The following is a 13,927-nucleotide window of genomic DNA, read 5'->3' as shown; positions in this document are numbered from 1 at the left end:
ACAAAAAATAAAATAATAGATACAGATAAAATATCTGCATTGTTAAACTATTATTACAAAATAATAATAATAATAATAATAATAGATATAGATAAAATATCTGCATTGCTAAGGATTACTAATATTGAAATTGTAAATGCATAATGCCTATTTATGGGTAGTTTAGTTAATTAAATATTTAGTATTTTCCTCACCAATTTGTTATAGTTCTTATCCTGCTATTAGCTATTTCATTGTTTATTTTTGGAAGGTAGGAAAACTAAAAATTTTATTTTTCAACAGTTTAAAAATAATGTAGCAACATAATGGGTTCAAAAACAAAATAAAATCCTCTAGTAATCACACATGAAAGTTGCATACTATTTAGCTCTATTAGTTAACATTATTGTGTGGCATTTTTTTTAAAATCAAGTATGAGTAGTGTGACTGATTACTTTAGAGACGCAACAGATATTTCTCAATACCCCTAACAATTGTAGTTCGTCAGTTTAGCAGGTCTATTTCTGTCACATGGTGCGCCAAGCAACTGGAACATCTGTTGGTATACTGTCTACTCTTCTCATTTCTATCTGGAGACCATTAATAACAGGTGATCTCTTTTTATACCAATTGCGGTGATTGGACAACTGTGTTTTCGTACAGTATTACAAGATTGTCTATAAAACAATACTTGTCTTGGTTTTTGGTAGTGGTGATTTAAAATAACATTCATCTTTTGGCAAAGACAAACTCCACCCTCAAAATTTCAATGCCTTCACTTCAATAGCAGATTTCATCTTAGCCTTTAGAGCCTATTCTCCTATTATAAGTAAATCCTGGGTGATCTAAATTTACTTGGCTTACAAAATATGGTTATGATGCCTAATTATTTTACATTTTCGTATAGAAAGGATTTAATGTTTCATTTAAATTATGTGGATTCCACTCCGAGCTTTATGTTAAGAAGAGGTCACAAACTAAGGGTAGGATGATTATTTTAACTTTTCACTTTTAGTACTATCATATTCTAAAATTTGAACTCTTACTTTTAATAAATTAAAATTGCATGAAAAGTTAAATAATGTGTAAATTGCAGAAGAATTACCAACTGAGTGCAAGCTTTGGCAAGAGTTCTACAATCTTATTCTGAGTTTTAGCCTGTGATTATGTTTTAGGCTTGTGTTTTCAAATTAAGTGTGTTTGTGATGCAATTTTTAACATTCGAGGCAGTAAGAAGAATCAAAGGGATGTGACAAAATTAAAAATTTGGAGGTAACCAGAACAAATGGTAGGTGGAGCTCTCTTCTGTCTTGGGGCAAGAAATAGTACTAGTAGCCCTAGTAGGTGCTGCTGTACAGCATGATTTAGAAAAAAAATAATGAAAGCTTACCTAGAATCTAAACTTTAAACAGGATTTACTCGAAACTTGAAGTAGTCGACTTCGATCCCTTTGCTTCTCACTGCCTCATTTCAATTTTATTTATTTTATAGCACCACACAGGTCATGAATTACCATTCTACTTTTTATTGTCGGCTTTCTACTAATATTATACGCTTTCCTGTTGTCTTGAACATAAGAAAATGACATGAACAAAAGGCATGCACTGTTGCGTGCCTTCATCATCCTTTTGTCATCTTAAAGATGAAAAAGAAATTACATTAGTGCAGACTTAACTCAATAATTTTTGTGTCCCTTTTAATTTATTTTTTACAACTTATTACTTTTAAATACAAAGGCTAAAATTAGAAACTTCCCTCTGAATTATACTGTATTACCCCACATTATCTGGCATGCCGGAAAAAAGCGAGGTTGACCAGCATGCCAGGAAATTTGAGGTTTATTTAACAACAAAATAAAAGCAAATTTTCTCATTCAGTTCGATTGTGTATTGCATATTATATGTGCTTCTTATTTATGGTAGGTCATTATTAACGGATTTAATTATACGCCAATGAAGTAATCAATTCAGAAGCAATTATTGTTACTGCGATTTGTTCATAATTTTTTTTGTATTAATTATTTTAGGTTCCTTTTAGGGAAGTGAGTTTAATTTTTATTTATTGAAAAACTGTAGTAAATTCTTTAGTACTACTTCATTTGCTATTTAATAATATTTTTCTTGTTAAAATAACAAATGACATTGTTAGCTAATATTTTTACAAAATTAAACTGTTTATTAATACTAATAAGATATTTATTGAACTTTTATAACTTTTTAAGCTGAACATATATTTTTATAATATTAAATTTTTTTCCTAACCTGGATTTTTTCGGCATGCTGGAAAGGACCAGGCAAGCGTTATTGAAAATCTGGTGACCCCCCGAATTTTGTGGCGTGTCGGATAATACAGTATATTTCTCAAAGGCTTTTTTTCGTGGGAATGCCAAAATTTCCTTAATGCATCATCAAAATTCATAAGTAAAGTATCATTTTAAAGATTTCTTCTTGTTCGGCAAAAAATATACAAACAGTTCATATTTTACCTATTTTTCGAAAATTTCTCTCAACTTGGATGAATCATTTCAGACATTGTTAATTCCTCTTGCATTGGTAAAAGTTAGAGCAGCAAACTCAATTAGTATATCATTTGACTTTCAACCACAAGTACCAGAGATCGAATCCCTGTTCGGGACGTCTGTCTCTACAGCATTTTTAAAACAAACATTTTGCGTATAACACCTATGGCGTTAAAAATTAATGTAGCAGGAAAACTTTTCATTTTTTAAAATCAAGCCGTTTATGTATAACACAGATTGTGTGTTTTTTACATGATATTTTTACTGCATTGTTATAAATTTTGAGTGTGAATGCTTCACTCGGGTCAGCAAGTTATGTTTAAAGGAGGTCAGTTTTTGGGAGGAATCAAAATCAGCAAGATTGTTTAATTATTATAGCATTTTTCATATTCCAACAGAGTAATTTCTTGTGTTTGATGGGTTGTGTTTTTTCCTTCACTTTAATTAAATCATTAACAATTGCTCATTTTCATGGAAGATTTTCGAATTTTCTGTGGGCAGAGTAGAACCTTTATCAAGAGGGATCTAAAATTACGGAGTGAAACTTGCCATCCCGCCCTAAATCTTTATCCCCTGAGTAAAATTTTATTTTAATTGTCATTTTCGGGATTCAATATGACAATGTGATGCTTCAATTTATTTTAAAAGAATTAGGCATGTTTGCTTGATATAACTAATTACCATGTTTTTTTCTATTTGATACACCATAGTTGGTAATGCAGGGCTTAAATTTTGCATTTAGATGGTAATGTTTTAGAGTTGATTTGGAAATAAAAATCTTTTTACATTATGGCATCACTTTTATGCTTTTTTCATTTTTTGTTTTACTTAATTTTCATGTTTGTGACTATATTTGGCAAAGTGATACTTTAGTTGTTTTTTTTTAATCTAAGTCTTGTTTCTTCAATGGCTTTTATATGCAACTGACCCAATTGAGATTTTTGAAAACTTCATTTATCTTTTTTTTAATATTACTATCTATTTGCTGATAGGATGTTTTAATGTAAGTTTTTATCTTATTATACTGTGGCATTATTCAACTAAGGTGACTCAGAATCTACTGGTGCCCAAGTTTCTCCAAAAGTTAGACCATCGTATTTTTGGCAAAATGTGATCATGTTGGGGTGGAGTTTGCCTATGCCACAAGTTACATAGACATAGATTTAACTTTTTAAAGTTTCTAAACTTAAGCAGGGATGTCATTGGAGTTTACTTACATGTCTTAATTTAAAATGTTACACCTACTTAATAATCGTCTAGATCAGATGCAATTTAGCAGCTTGCAGCAAAAAAAAAGTAATTTGCTGTAAATTAGGTTAATAAAGATATTATCTATGTTGTTTTCACATCTTTGCCTATAAACCGTTTAAACTTTGAAAATTAACTTAAATTTAGAGTGTACAGTGAAGCATTGTTTATACGTTTTTGAAGAAACTTAATGAAAAAAGCATATGAATGAAAAAACGTATAATAGGTATATGTTAATATGTATTAGACTCTGCAGGGACTAATTTAAAAAACATAAAGGAGAAACTTATAAACTGTGTTTCACTGTAAATAGATATTTATTTGTAAAGTTTCTTAAAACATTGATTATGCAGGAAAATAGCTTGGAGACACCACTCACGCTTTAAAATACTAAAAATACTCATTTTGAATGGAGAAGTAACATTTATTGAAAATGAATAAAAATGTTACCTTTCTGTACAAACAAGTAGATATTAACTGAATCAAATTTTTAAATATTCTATTATGACCAACCACAGTCACATGGAGGAAAAACGGAGGCATTATTTTAAAATGACAGGTTCGAAATCATTTACATTTCACATTTATATACTCTTCGCATTTTTGTCGTATTTTCGTGTTTCTTCTTGTGTTATGCGTATGATTGTGCAGTAATCTTTTAGCATGTGTGCTTTCATTTACAATATTTATTATTACCTATTCAGATCCCTGAAAAATTATCTAATGGGAAAAAAGTTCGAGTCTTTTGAAAGTGTTTCTAAGGCAGTTACCGATTTTAAATCCAAGGACGAGAACTTGTACAAAACGGGAATTCACAGGTTACCTAAAAGATGGCAACAAGTTGTAACAAATAATGGAGCATATATAATTAATATTAAACATATTTTTATAAATGAATTCAAATATTTTCTTTAAAATATGACACAGCTTTCCTTTCTTTAAAAAATACGACAGAACTTTCCCTCCAACCCAATATTTTAATATGGTTGCATTAATTGGCTTTTGCATAAAGTGCAATGATGAGACAGAACATATTATCTGCAGATACTTCCCAACTGCCGATAATGTGCTGAAAAACATTGTTTGGTGCAAATTTATTGCAATGTGGTTTATAGGCAAAAAAAATTCCCATTCCGGTGGCAGAAACCGATTTCCATCGCAAATTGTTGAGTAGGTCTACAGACTATTACTGAGTTCTAGTTTTTTTAATTTTTATGTAAAATGTTTTATTTTCCAATTATGATCAAATAATCACAAAATCATAGTTTTCGTACATTTAAACAAAAATTCAGAATGTTTCCTTCAACGTTTTAAAGTTAATGGCTGTTAAGAGTTAAAAATCAAAATATGGTTTGTAATTTTTCAAAACTTGAATAAATGAGAAAACACCTTTTTTTAACTGTTCAATACTAGTTTGAAACAAAATTTGTCATTATTACTCCCCCCCCCCTTTCAATTTGTTGAGAAATTGGATTTCAAATTTAATTTCTTAAGGTCACATTTACATTCTTTTAAATGTATAAACAAGCAAGAAATCAGCGCCGGATTTATGGGAGGGTAGGCGGGGCTACTGCCCCTGGGCATCCACAACAAAGAGGCCCCCACAATAAAATTTTTACAAAATATCCTTTCACGGGTCAGCAAATTTTACATTTTTTCTCCCAGACATTTTTTTTTTTTTTTGTATTTCTACAAAGAATGCTTGCACGAAAATAATATTATCGATATATCAGAAAGCCCTGATTGCAAGTATCCATTTACTGTCATTTTTTTATTTGATCGAGCACTTCAGTGGCAATATATATATATATATATATTTATTTATTTATTCATTTAATTTGTAATTTGTACCTATGAGTTAAATAAAAATAAAGTAAGTTAAAAAAAATCCGAAAAATGGTTAGCTTTGCAGGTCATCCTTATAACTTCTCATTTCTTGAGCTCAAAAATTTAAAAATTATTTAACGAAATGACTTGAATGGAAATTTTTTAAATCGAAAATATCGGATATATACATATATATAAAAATATTTGGATATATATCAAAGTATCGGATATTTTCGAAAATGATCTTTTCAAACCCTAATTAGGGGTCTCCACTCCTTTGTTGCCCCGGGGCCCCCACACTTCCAAATCCGCCCCTGCAATAAATCACCATTTCAAAACTAACTTTAATTTTTTCTTTAAAAATATATTATTTGCATTTAATTAGCCCTAACTATATCAGTTAAGCTTATCCTTTTTTTTATTTTAAAAGGGTGCAGAAGCTTTTTTTTTTTTTTTGCTGAAAAAGAAGAAAAATGTATTAAGGGGTTTGTTTTTTTTTATAATGCTTGGAATATTTATATGCAACATTGGTGTAATTGTTTTTGAGTAATGTATAACCTTGATGTTTTTACACCCAGTACTGCATTTTAAATTTTCGATAAACTCAACAATTGATGTATAATCCTGGATAATTACACCCTTGAATATGGCAAGCACCCTCATTAAGTGGTCTCTTTCAGCATGGCATCTCAAAATAATCCCTTAAGATTTTTTGAAACAGTCAATTACAAACTGTTATCATGTATCAAATATCCCTATTGTACATGCAATACACCAGACAGCCCGGTTAAGAACAAAACCATAGTTAGTCTCAGGATTTGACAACCGTCCTGTCTGGTATATTGCATGTAGTTCTGCTTTAGCCCTGGCTTAAAGGCAGTTAATCACGGCTAAATCCTCATTGTAACTTTTGTCATTGCCCTGTTCCTATATCTACTTGAGAACCAATCTCATATTAAATTCAACTCTACAGCAATTGAAATGTGGCATACAAAAGTATTAAGACTGCAAAGACAAGCATGAGTACATTCAAAAGGTGTCTTCATGCTAGAGAAAAATCAGGGCCTAATCTCTTTCCCACACTTGTAGCAAAAAACTGGCTTTTCAAACGTATAGACGATTTTTGATATTCAACCGCCTTGCTTACTAAATTGTCGAAGGCGATGTGGCAAGTTACTTTCAAAACATAGAAGAACAAGGAGAGCTTGAATTATGTCAAAAATCAAGCACACAGCTCTGTATTTTTAGCCAGACCAATAATGCAGTAGCCCTTTTTCTATTTTATTTTTTTACATATCAAAAAAAAAGTATGGATAATATTTAGTATTAGTTTATGGTATTCATTGAAAAAAACATTTTGATTTACACGTAACTGCAATTTTGTAAATGAAAGAGAATAAAAAAATCTTAATTCGAGCACAATCATGTTTCAAACAAGACTTTTTTTTTTAAATTATAATTTTAAAAGGGCAAGTACCACAAATTTGCAGAAATTAGGAGAGCTAAAATTGACTCTTCAAAAAGGAATTTCCCGAATATGCTCGGCTTTTTGTGATATTATTTTAGAACACAATGTGTTGAAACTTCCGTTCATTGAGTGAATTAACATATCTTAATGTAGGATTAGCTGTGAGATGATACTTGGCCTTCTTACAAGTAAGCGGAGGTTTCCATGAAGATTTCCTGCCAGCAGCTGTTAGAGGTGGGCTCTTGTAACACATTTGTGTATCTCCACCTTCTCGATTCACACACACACACACACATCTGGTTTGCCTAACGTGTTTTGATTGTTATTTGCATTCATGACACTGCTTCAAACACTTGGTAGTGTTCTGTATATATTTATTAAATAGAGGTTCAAAGCAACTTAAAAGATTTGGCAAGTCTTCAAATGATAAAATTTAAAACTCAGTATAGACTTAAATTTTGTAAAACATGTAAGTTTAGTTTCTGAACTTTTTTGTCTTGAAAAAAAAAAGTATTAAGCATATTAATAAATTGAACTTTACAGGCAAACCAGAAATTAGCATGAATAAAAGCAGGATAATGTGTCACATCACTTTTTTCTCTCTTTATGTAGAATGCCAGAAGTTGAAATATAGCTACATTTTAAGAGTGAAATTTGAAATGGGTGCCAATGTGTTGATTTTCTCTTTTTATATTTTTCAGCACATCTGTAACCTGTTCCGGTTTAAAGGACCATTTTGCCAGGTGAAATTGTTTGTCATCTTTTGTCCAGTTAATCATTCAGTGCTGTAGTTTGCCTCCTAATTATTATCATGTAATTTTGTTTTCTGCCCAAACATTTCATAAGTTCATAGTATATAATAAAAACTTTTGTTTTATGTGTTTTGTGTCTTAATTTCTCAAATTCTACAGTGTGAACATAAACGAGTTGGAGTTCAAAGTTAAAACATTAAAAATACAAGTTATAGTTGGTAATTGTAGAAATACATCCTTTTTTCGCTAAAATTCCTAACTTTGCCATTAAACAATAAAATTATCAAGTAAGATTTAGTAAGAACAAGAGTAATAAAAAATTTAATAGAAAAGATATCTTATTTTCAGGTAACTTCAATAATTATTTAATTATCCAGAAAAAAAAAAAAAAAAAAAAAAAAAACAGACATTTCCTAAAAATCAAGCAAATCATTGAAATGTATGTACTTTTAATCTGATGTGTTCTCTATTGTGGGGTTCCATAGTTCTTTTTGCAATATAATCAGTGAGAATGCGCCTCTTCTCCCTTTTACACATGTTTCTACTTCAAGGTCATCCACCATCTCTCCTGATCAAGCTCTAATTAATATTCAAATGCAGTCATTGCCTTGAGACACAAAGTTGTAAAAATGTTGATGCCTACTAGTCTTGCGAAATCACTGGAGCCGACAAATAGTCTGAACCTCTGGAGATCGCTCCATAGCTGTTCAACAGCAATTGCCACTAATATCACCCATAGGATTTCTCTGAACCAAGGGAGTGGGATTAAAAAAATAGATAATATTTTTAGCTGACAGAACAATTTTTATAAGGTCATTTTTTAAATAAAAAGCAACAACACAAACTTAATATTTTAAACAATTTATTCCAAATGCACTTATGCACGTTAATTCTATTGTACATCAAATTAAAAATCTTATGTGAAATGTTTTTGAAATCAAAATAATACCCTAATTAAATGACTGTGCTCGCTGCATCCCTTTCACCTAAAAACAAAATTGTGGAATTAGTGTTTAGAATAATGTAGTAAAAGGAAATATTTCATTATTCACGAACCAAAGTTTTATAACTAAGTGATAATAAGTGTACTTTTTTTTTAACTTGGAAAGAAACTATTTGAAAAGTTCTCAATTAATTACTCAGTAGCTTAAAGTAGTTTGTAGCTTGCACACATAATATGCAATGACATGAATTAATCTCCGGAACAATATCCATTTTTTTTTTAAAATAAGAAGCTTTAAAAATAAATTACTATGTGCTAGTTCTAAATCAGAATGCATATTCTTTTAAGTAGGGAGTTAAATCTACACAGACTTAGGGCTAAAGGTTGTACAGATTTCAATTCTTAAAACAGGTAAGTAATGCAAACAAAACATAGAATATATGCATTTTTCTACTACAATTAAATATGGCAAAAAATACTGAATATTAAAAATTTATGCAATGAAACAATATATAATGAGAAATCATTTTGGAAATTTTCAGTAGGTCTGACAATTGTAACCAATTTTAAAACTTCAGTTTGTGCTAAGTCTTGTTCAGTAACACCTCTTAGTTTCTTTAAAAATACTCAAGATAAATGAACAAAAAGAAAAATTGTGAGTGGATTTTTAGTCTTCGACTGTAATGCGTCCACTGATTTGAGAATCAATCTCTAAATTTCGCTCCTTTTAATTTCATTGAAAAACTTCAACAAATAATCATACGTACTTTATTTTTACAGGTTAAAGTATCAGAACATTTTTTTAAAAAATATTTTGTCAAGAACGTAAAGTTAACCACCCTAGAAACGTTGACAGAGGAAATTACCACACATCTACAAGGTTATTCTAACAAATGCAGAGTTTTGCCTTGTACCTTTTCATGGGCAAAGAATATACATGGTATCTGCTCCATTTTGAAATCCATGAGCTGTTTTTGTAACTTTCTATGACTCATGGGATGCAATATTTTCAAAGAAAAACATTTCTTTGGATATTCTTGTGAAAATTAAATGGTAACTATCTGATCAAATGCTTTGGACATTTCTAAAAATTTAAATTTTAAATTCAGTCGATAATAAATAAAATAAATAATCAGAAAAATAAAGTACTAAATTAAAGTACTTAATAAATAACTAACAGATAACTGCCAATTTAGGATAGGCTAAAAATATTGTAAAATTCCAGAATTTGTGTAATTCGTAATACGTTCGGACTTTTTAAAAATTTCATTCATGATATTCAGGGTTCATACCCTATTCGGATGAAAATATTTCATGACTTTTCCAAGACTTTTTCATGACTTCATAAAAAAATTTCATGACCTTGTTACATGATGAGAATAGTACTATTTAATTTCAAACTGGAAATTTTTTGAAAATGAGCATTAGCGAAACTTCTACGTGAATGCTTCTACCTCATCGAAACACTTACTTGAGATTGAAAAAATATCAGTGTACACCTAAAAACTAAACTCTATTCTTATTTGTCTTCATCATATAACTTTTAGTAAAGTTAGTAAAACTACAGTGAATGAAATATAACGGTGCTTAAATGTCTAATAATCTTTATAAACAGGTAAAATGATAATGAGTGGGACAAAGGTTGAATGAGTCATTAAAACTAAATTTCAATAAATTTGCTTCAAAGGTTGCCTTTTAGCATCAGCAGTGCATTTAAGCATACACATAGCTTGACAGTACTTTGGTTCATTAAAGAAAAGCCATTCTTCAGTAAATTCATGTTTCTAAACCAAATATTTATATTTTAAAAAAAGAAAGAAAAACATTCAGTAGCGAATAAATCTTCTGATTCAAATGTACGTGTTTACTTATTTGCACATTTTCAAATGCATATAAATTAATAGGTTCAGAAATTCCTGAACATAGGGTTTGATTCCTGACATTGAACGTAGCAGTGGGTCGTATGGATTAGTTCTGCGGGCCGTATGTTGGGCAGTACTGTTTTAGAGCATTAGAATTCCTTTATTTCTATGTTTTATGCCCTGACTAAAGATCTACATTTTCTAAAACTTTCAACAAATTGAGATAAAAGTTTTTACGAGTGATGGAAACAAACTCGGATGCAATTGAATTGCATTTTTTAAGTGGGCGTGGCAAAATCAAGAATGTACAAGTTCGCTACTACAGAATATAAAAAGTCTTGAAAATAATGGTAAATGCAAAACGAGTGATGTCCAAGCAGTAAAATCACATTGCAAAAAAAGACGAGCGGCTGCTACAGAAGTGGATGTAATGAGATTTCAAAATTCGGAATTGTTTTTGCGATCATTCAATTTTTCCAGTTTTAATATGTAAGACTGTTAAATCACTCAATATTTCTGATGCTCTTTTAGCAACTCTTACTTTCTCTTTGCCCAGGACATTTTTTCATTACTTTAAATAATTTTCCATGACTTAGAACGAAAATTTCAATTTTCCATGACTTTTCCAGGTCTGAAATTCGCTAAATTTTTTTCCATGACTTTCCAGGATTTCCATGACCCGTACGAACCCTGGATATTCCTCGATTTCTGTATTTTATCGATGTCCAAAACGTCCTTAACTAATTCTTCAGACCAATTTTATTTTCTAAAATCTTCATTAACTTAAAACACTGCTGAAAATTAATGATCAACACGGATGACTTAAAATTGTTGAGTCGAATGAGCATGAGAGCGACAATATTAGAAGTCTTAAAAGCTCTCAACTGCACAATTAGACATATAAAAAGGGTTAAAAATATTATTATAAATTTCCAAATGGTAGAATAACACAGAAAAGAAAATCATGCGAGTATTAAAGAAGCCGATGCAATCTGATTTCGAAATTTTGAAAAATCTGAACTGAAGCATAAGAAACTGAAATCATGTGTACATTTAGCACCTAATCTGTAGAATTAGATAAATATGCATGTCCTTGAACTCAAAATCCATGACCAGTTGTCAGTTTCCATTATTTTTGAAGCAACAAATAAATCCCAAATTCGCAATTTTTGCAACATATTCGGACTTTTCAAAACTTCTACCCTTGAAGAATCTGATTTTTTTATTTTATCAATGTCCTGAATTAGTTTTGTAGACCTTTATTTTCTAAAATCTTCATTAACTGAACTGCTAATTTGACTGCTGAAAATTAATGACCATTTTTATGAATCTCTTGAATCAACACAGATGCAAATGGCTTAAAAGTTATGAGGGGGCAGTCCGCCCCGGGTGTCTATCGTCTGGAGGGTAACACCCAAAGTGGAATTGCAAAAAATTTTGAAAAATACAAATACTTCATTTCACAGAATTTGCCCTATTATTTTAAATTCCATTTCCTCTATCAAACACATTTGCATCACAACACGGAGGCAGAGAATGCTTGTATTGGGAGAAACCCTTGGAAGGGGAGCTGATGCTAAATTGAAATTAGGAGTTTATGAAAAATACTAATACTTTAATTCTAAATTTTTACTGTGACATTTTGAATTATATTTAATCTATCAAGCAGAGCAGTATCAGTATGGGGAGAGGGCGTTGTCTCGGTTTTCTAAAGAGTTGTTTTAAGTGCGTTTTTCGAGATTCTATTTCAAAAACTGTCTGTCCTCTAAACGTTTTCTAAGATGGCCTACAAAAAGGATTTTCATGGTTTAATTTCAAAAATTCTCGGCGATGGACCCCCGATCCTTTTCAAGCCCTAACATTCTCTAGACCAAAGATAGTTCAAAATGCCTCTTTATGACTATAAATTCAAAATTTTCCAAGAGTGAGCCCTTGAACCTCTCCTCCCCGTAACATCACCAAAATTTGTCTAAAACTGGGTTTTAAGAGCTACAATTTCGGAACATTTCCAGGGGACTTCCCCCCAACCTCTTCTTTCCCTAACATTTATCAAAGCTCATATAAAATGCATTTATTAAAACTACAAATTTGAAAATTTTCAGGAGTAGAAACCCCTGGACCCCACCACTAGGATATTATACTCAAGATTACGTTCTTATTGTCTTAAACCAAAAAACTGAAAACCTATTATTAACTACTTTGATATGGGTGGAAAAAACCGTCTGAGCAAAAATACCTTTTTGCCAAAGCGGTAAAAATGGAAATTATTTATTTTCGGAGGAATAATTATTTTTACTTGAACCAAACTTGGACAATAATAATACATTGCTTTAGTTTTTTTTTAATTATTACTTAGAATAGTCAATGTATCATTGGAACAAATGCAAGTGCTATTCAGTTTGTAAAAGGGATATCTTGTTCATCTGTGTGTGTGTGCTATATTACGACTCTTATACTCATATCATGTAGCATGGTCATTATTCATGCCATAAATCCTATAGTTGACCTATGATGACAAATTCAATGGTGCACAAAATAGTTCAATATTTTTTTTCTTTTTTTTGTCGCAAAACTTTGTAAATTAACTAATTTTATTTAAAAGATTAATATGTTTTCAAATAATTTCAGTTTCTCATTTACAAATATGCTTTAACCTATTGCCGTAAAATTCATATCGTTTCGAAATAAACTGATTGCTTTATTTTCGAACATGTACATACCTTATGCTTATCCACGTAATTTGAGGAGCCTTCATTTAAATATATGAATACAGCAGCAGCAGCAACTCTGGCACATGTTTGAGCATTGTCAACATCATGACACCATTCTATATTACCCCATTGCTGCACCTAATTTAAAATTTAAATATATACATATATATATATATATATATACAGTCAGATCTCGATATAAGGTCACCCTTCAGGACTTCGAGAATGTGACATAAGCGGACCGACTTTATAACCAATTCATAAACTTTTATCAAAAAAAAAAAATTCTAAAATATAATGTTTTCAAAACTATATCACTTGATGAAGTTATGATGTTTTCATTAAGTTTAAGTCAATCAAAATTAATGCAATTATTTAGAAATTAGGAAATTTTTTGTTAAAATTCTAATTAATACAAGTGAAAAACGACTGGAATGAGATAATTTCCAGTGATTTGCTGGCCAAAAATGGTCATGTGTTTACGACGTACACATTGCACTAGGGGGGACCTGCCTTCCAAATTTGCATGAATTACTAAAAGCTGTATCTATTGACCTTGACCCTTATCTAAAAGCTGTCACTCTCAACCCACAAAGCATGAATAGGGACCAACAGCAAG

At 30.6% G+C, this 13,927-nt stretch overlaps 2 protein-coding genes across 3 annotated transcripts in view; one reads left to right on the top strand and one right to left on the bottom strand.

The window, feature by feature from the left end:
• Positions 1–7,896, top strand: part of LOC129231685 (luc7-like protein 3) — an 81,920-nt gene extending 74,024 nt beyond the window's left edge. For both annotated transcript variants that reach the window (XM_054866056.1, XM_054866049.1), the window contains one exon: positions 7,742–7,896. The gene's annotated coding sequence lies outside the window, so the exon portion shown is untranslated. The remainder of the gene's footprint in view (positions 1–7,741) is intronic.
• A 747-nt stretch (positions 7,897–8,643) lies between these two features.
• LOC129231674 (ATP synthase mitochondrial F1 complex assembly factor 2-like) overlaps positions 8,644–13,927 on the bottom strand; it is a 67,699-nt gene continuing 62,415 nt past the window's right edge. Inside the window, exons 8-9 of the mRNA XM_054866040.1 lie at positions 13,318–13,446; positions 8,644–8,778 (exon numbers count right to left, since the gene is read on the bottom strand). Coding sequence (XP_054722015.1) covers positions 8,743–8,778; positions 13,318–13,446 — 165 coding nt within the window. The 3' untranslated portion in view covers positions 8,644–8,742. The remainder of the gene's footprint in view (positions 8,779–13,317; positions 13,447–13,927) is intronic.

The sequence above is a fragment of the Uloborus diversus genome, chromosome 1 (assembly GCF_026930045.1).
Source record: "Uloborus diversus isolate 005 chromosome 1, Udiv.v.3.1, whole genome shotgun sequence".
Lineage (NCBI taxonomy): Eukaryota > Metazoa > Arthropoda > Arachnida > Araneae > Uloboridae > Uloborus > Uloborus diversus.
Note: the sequence above shows the minus strand (reverse complement) of the source record. Positions and strands in the feature narration are given on the sequence as shown.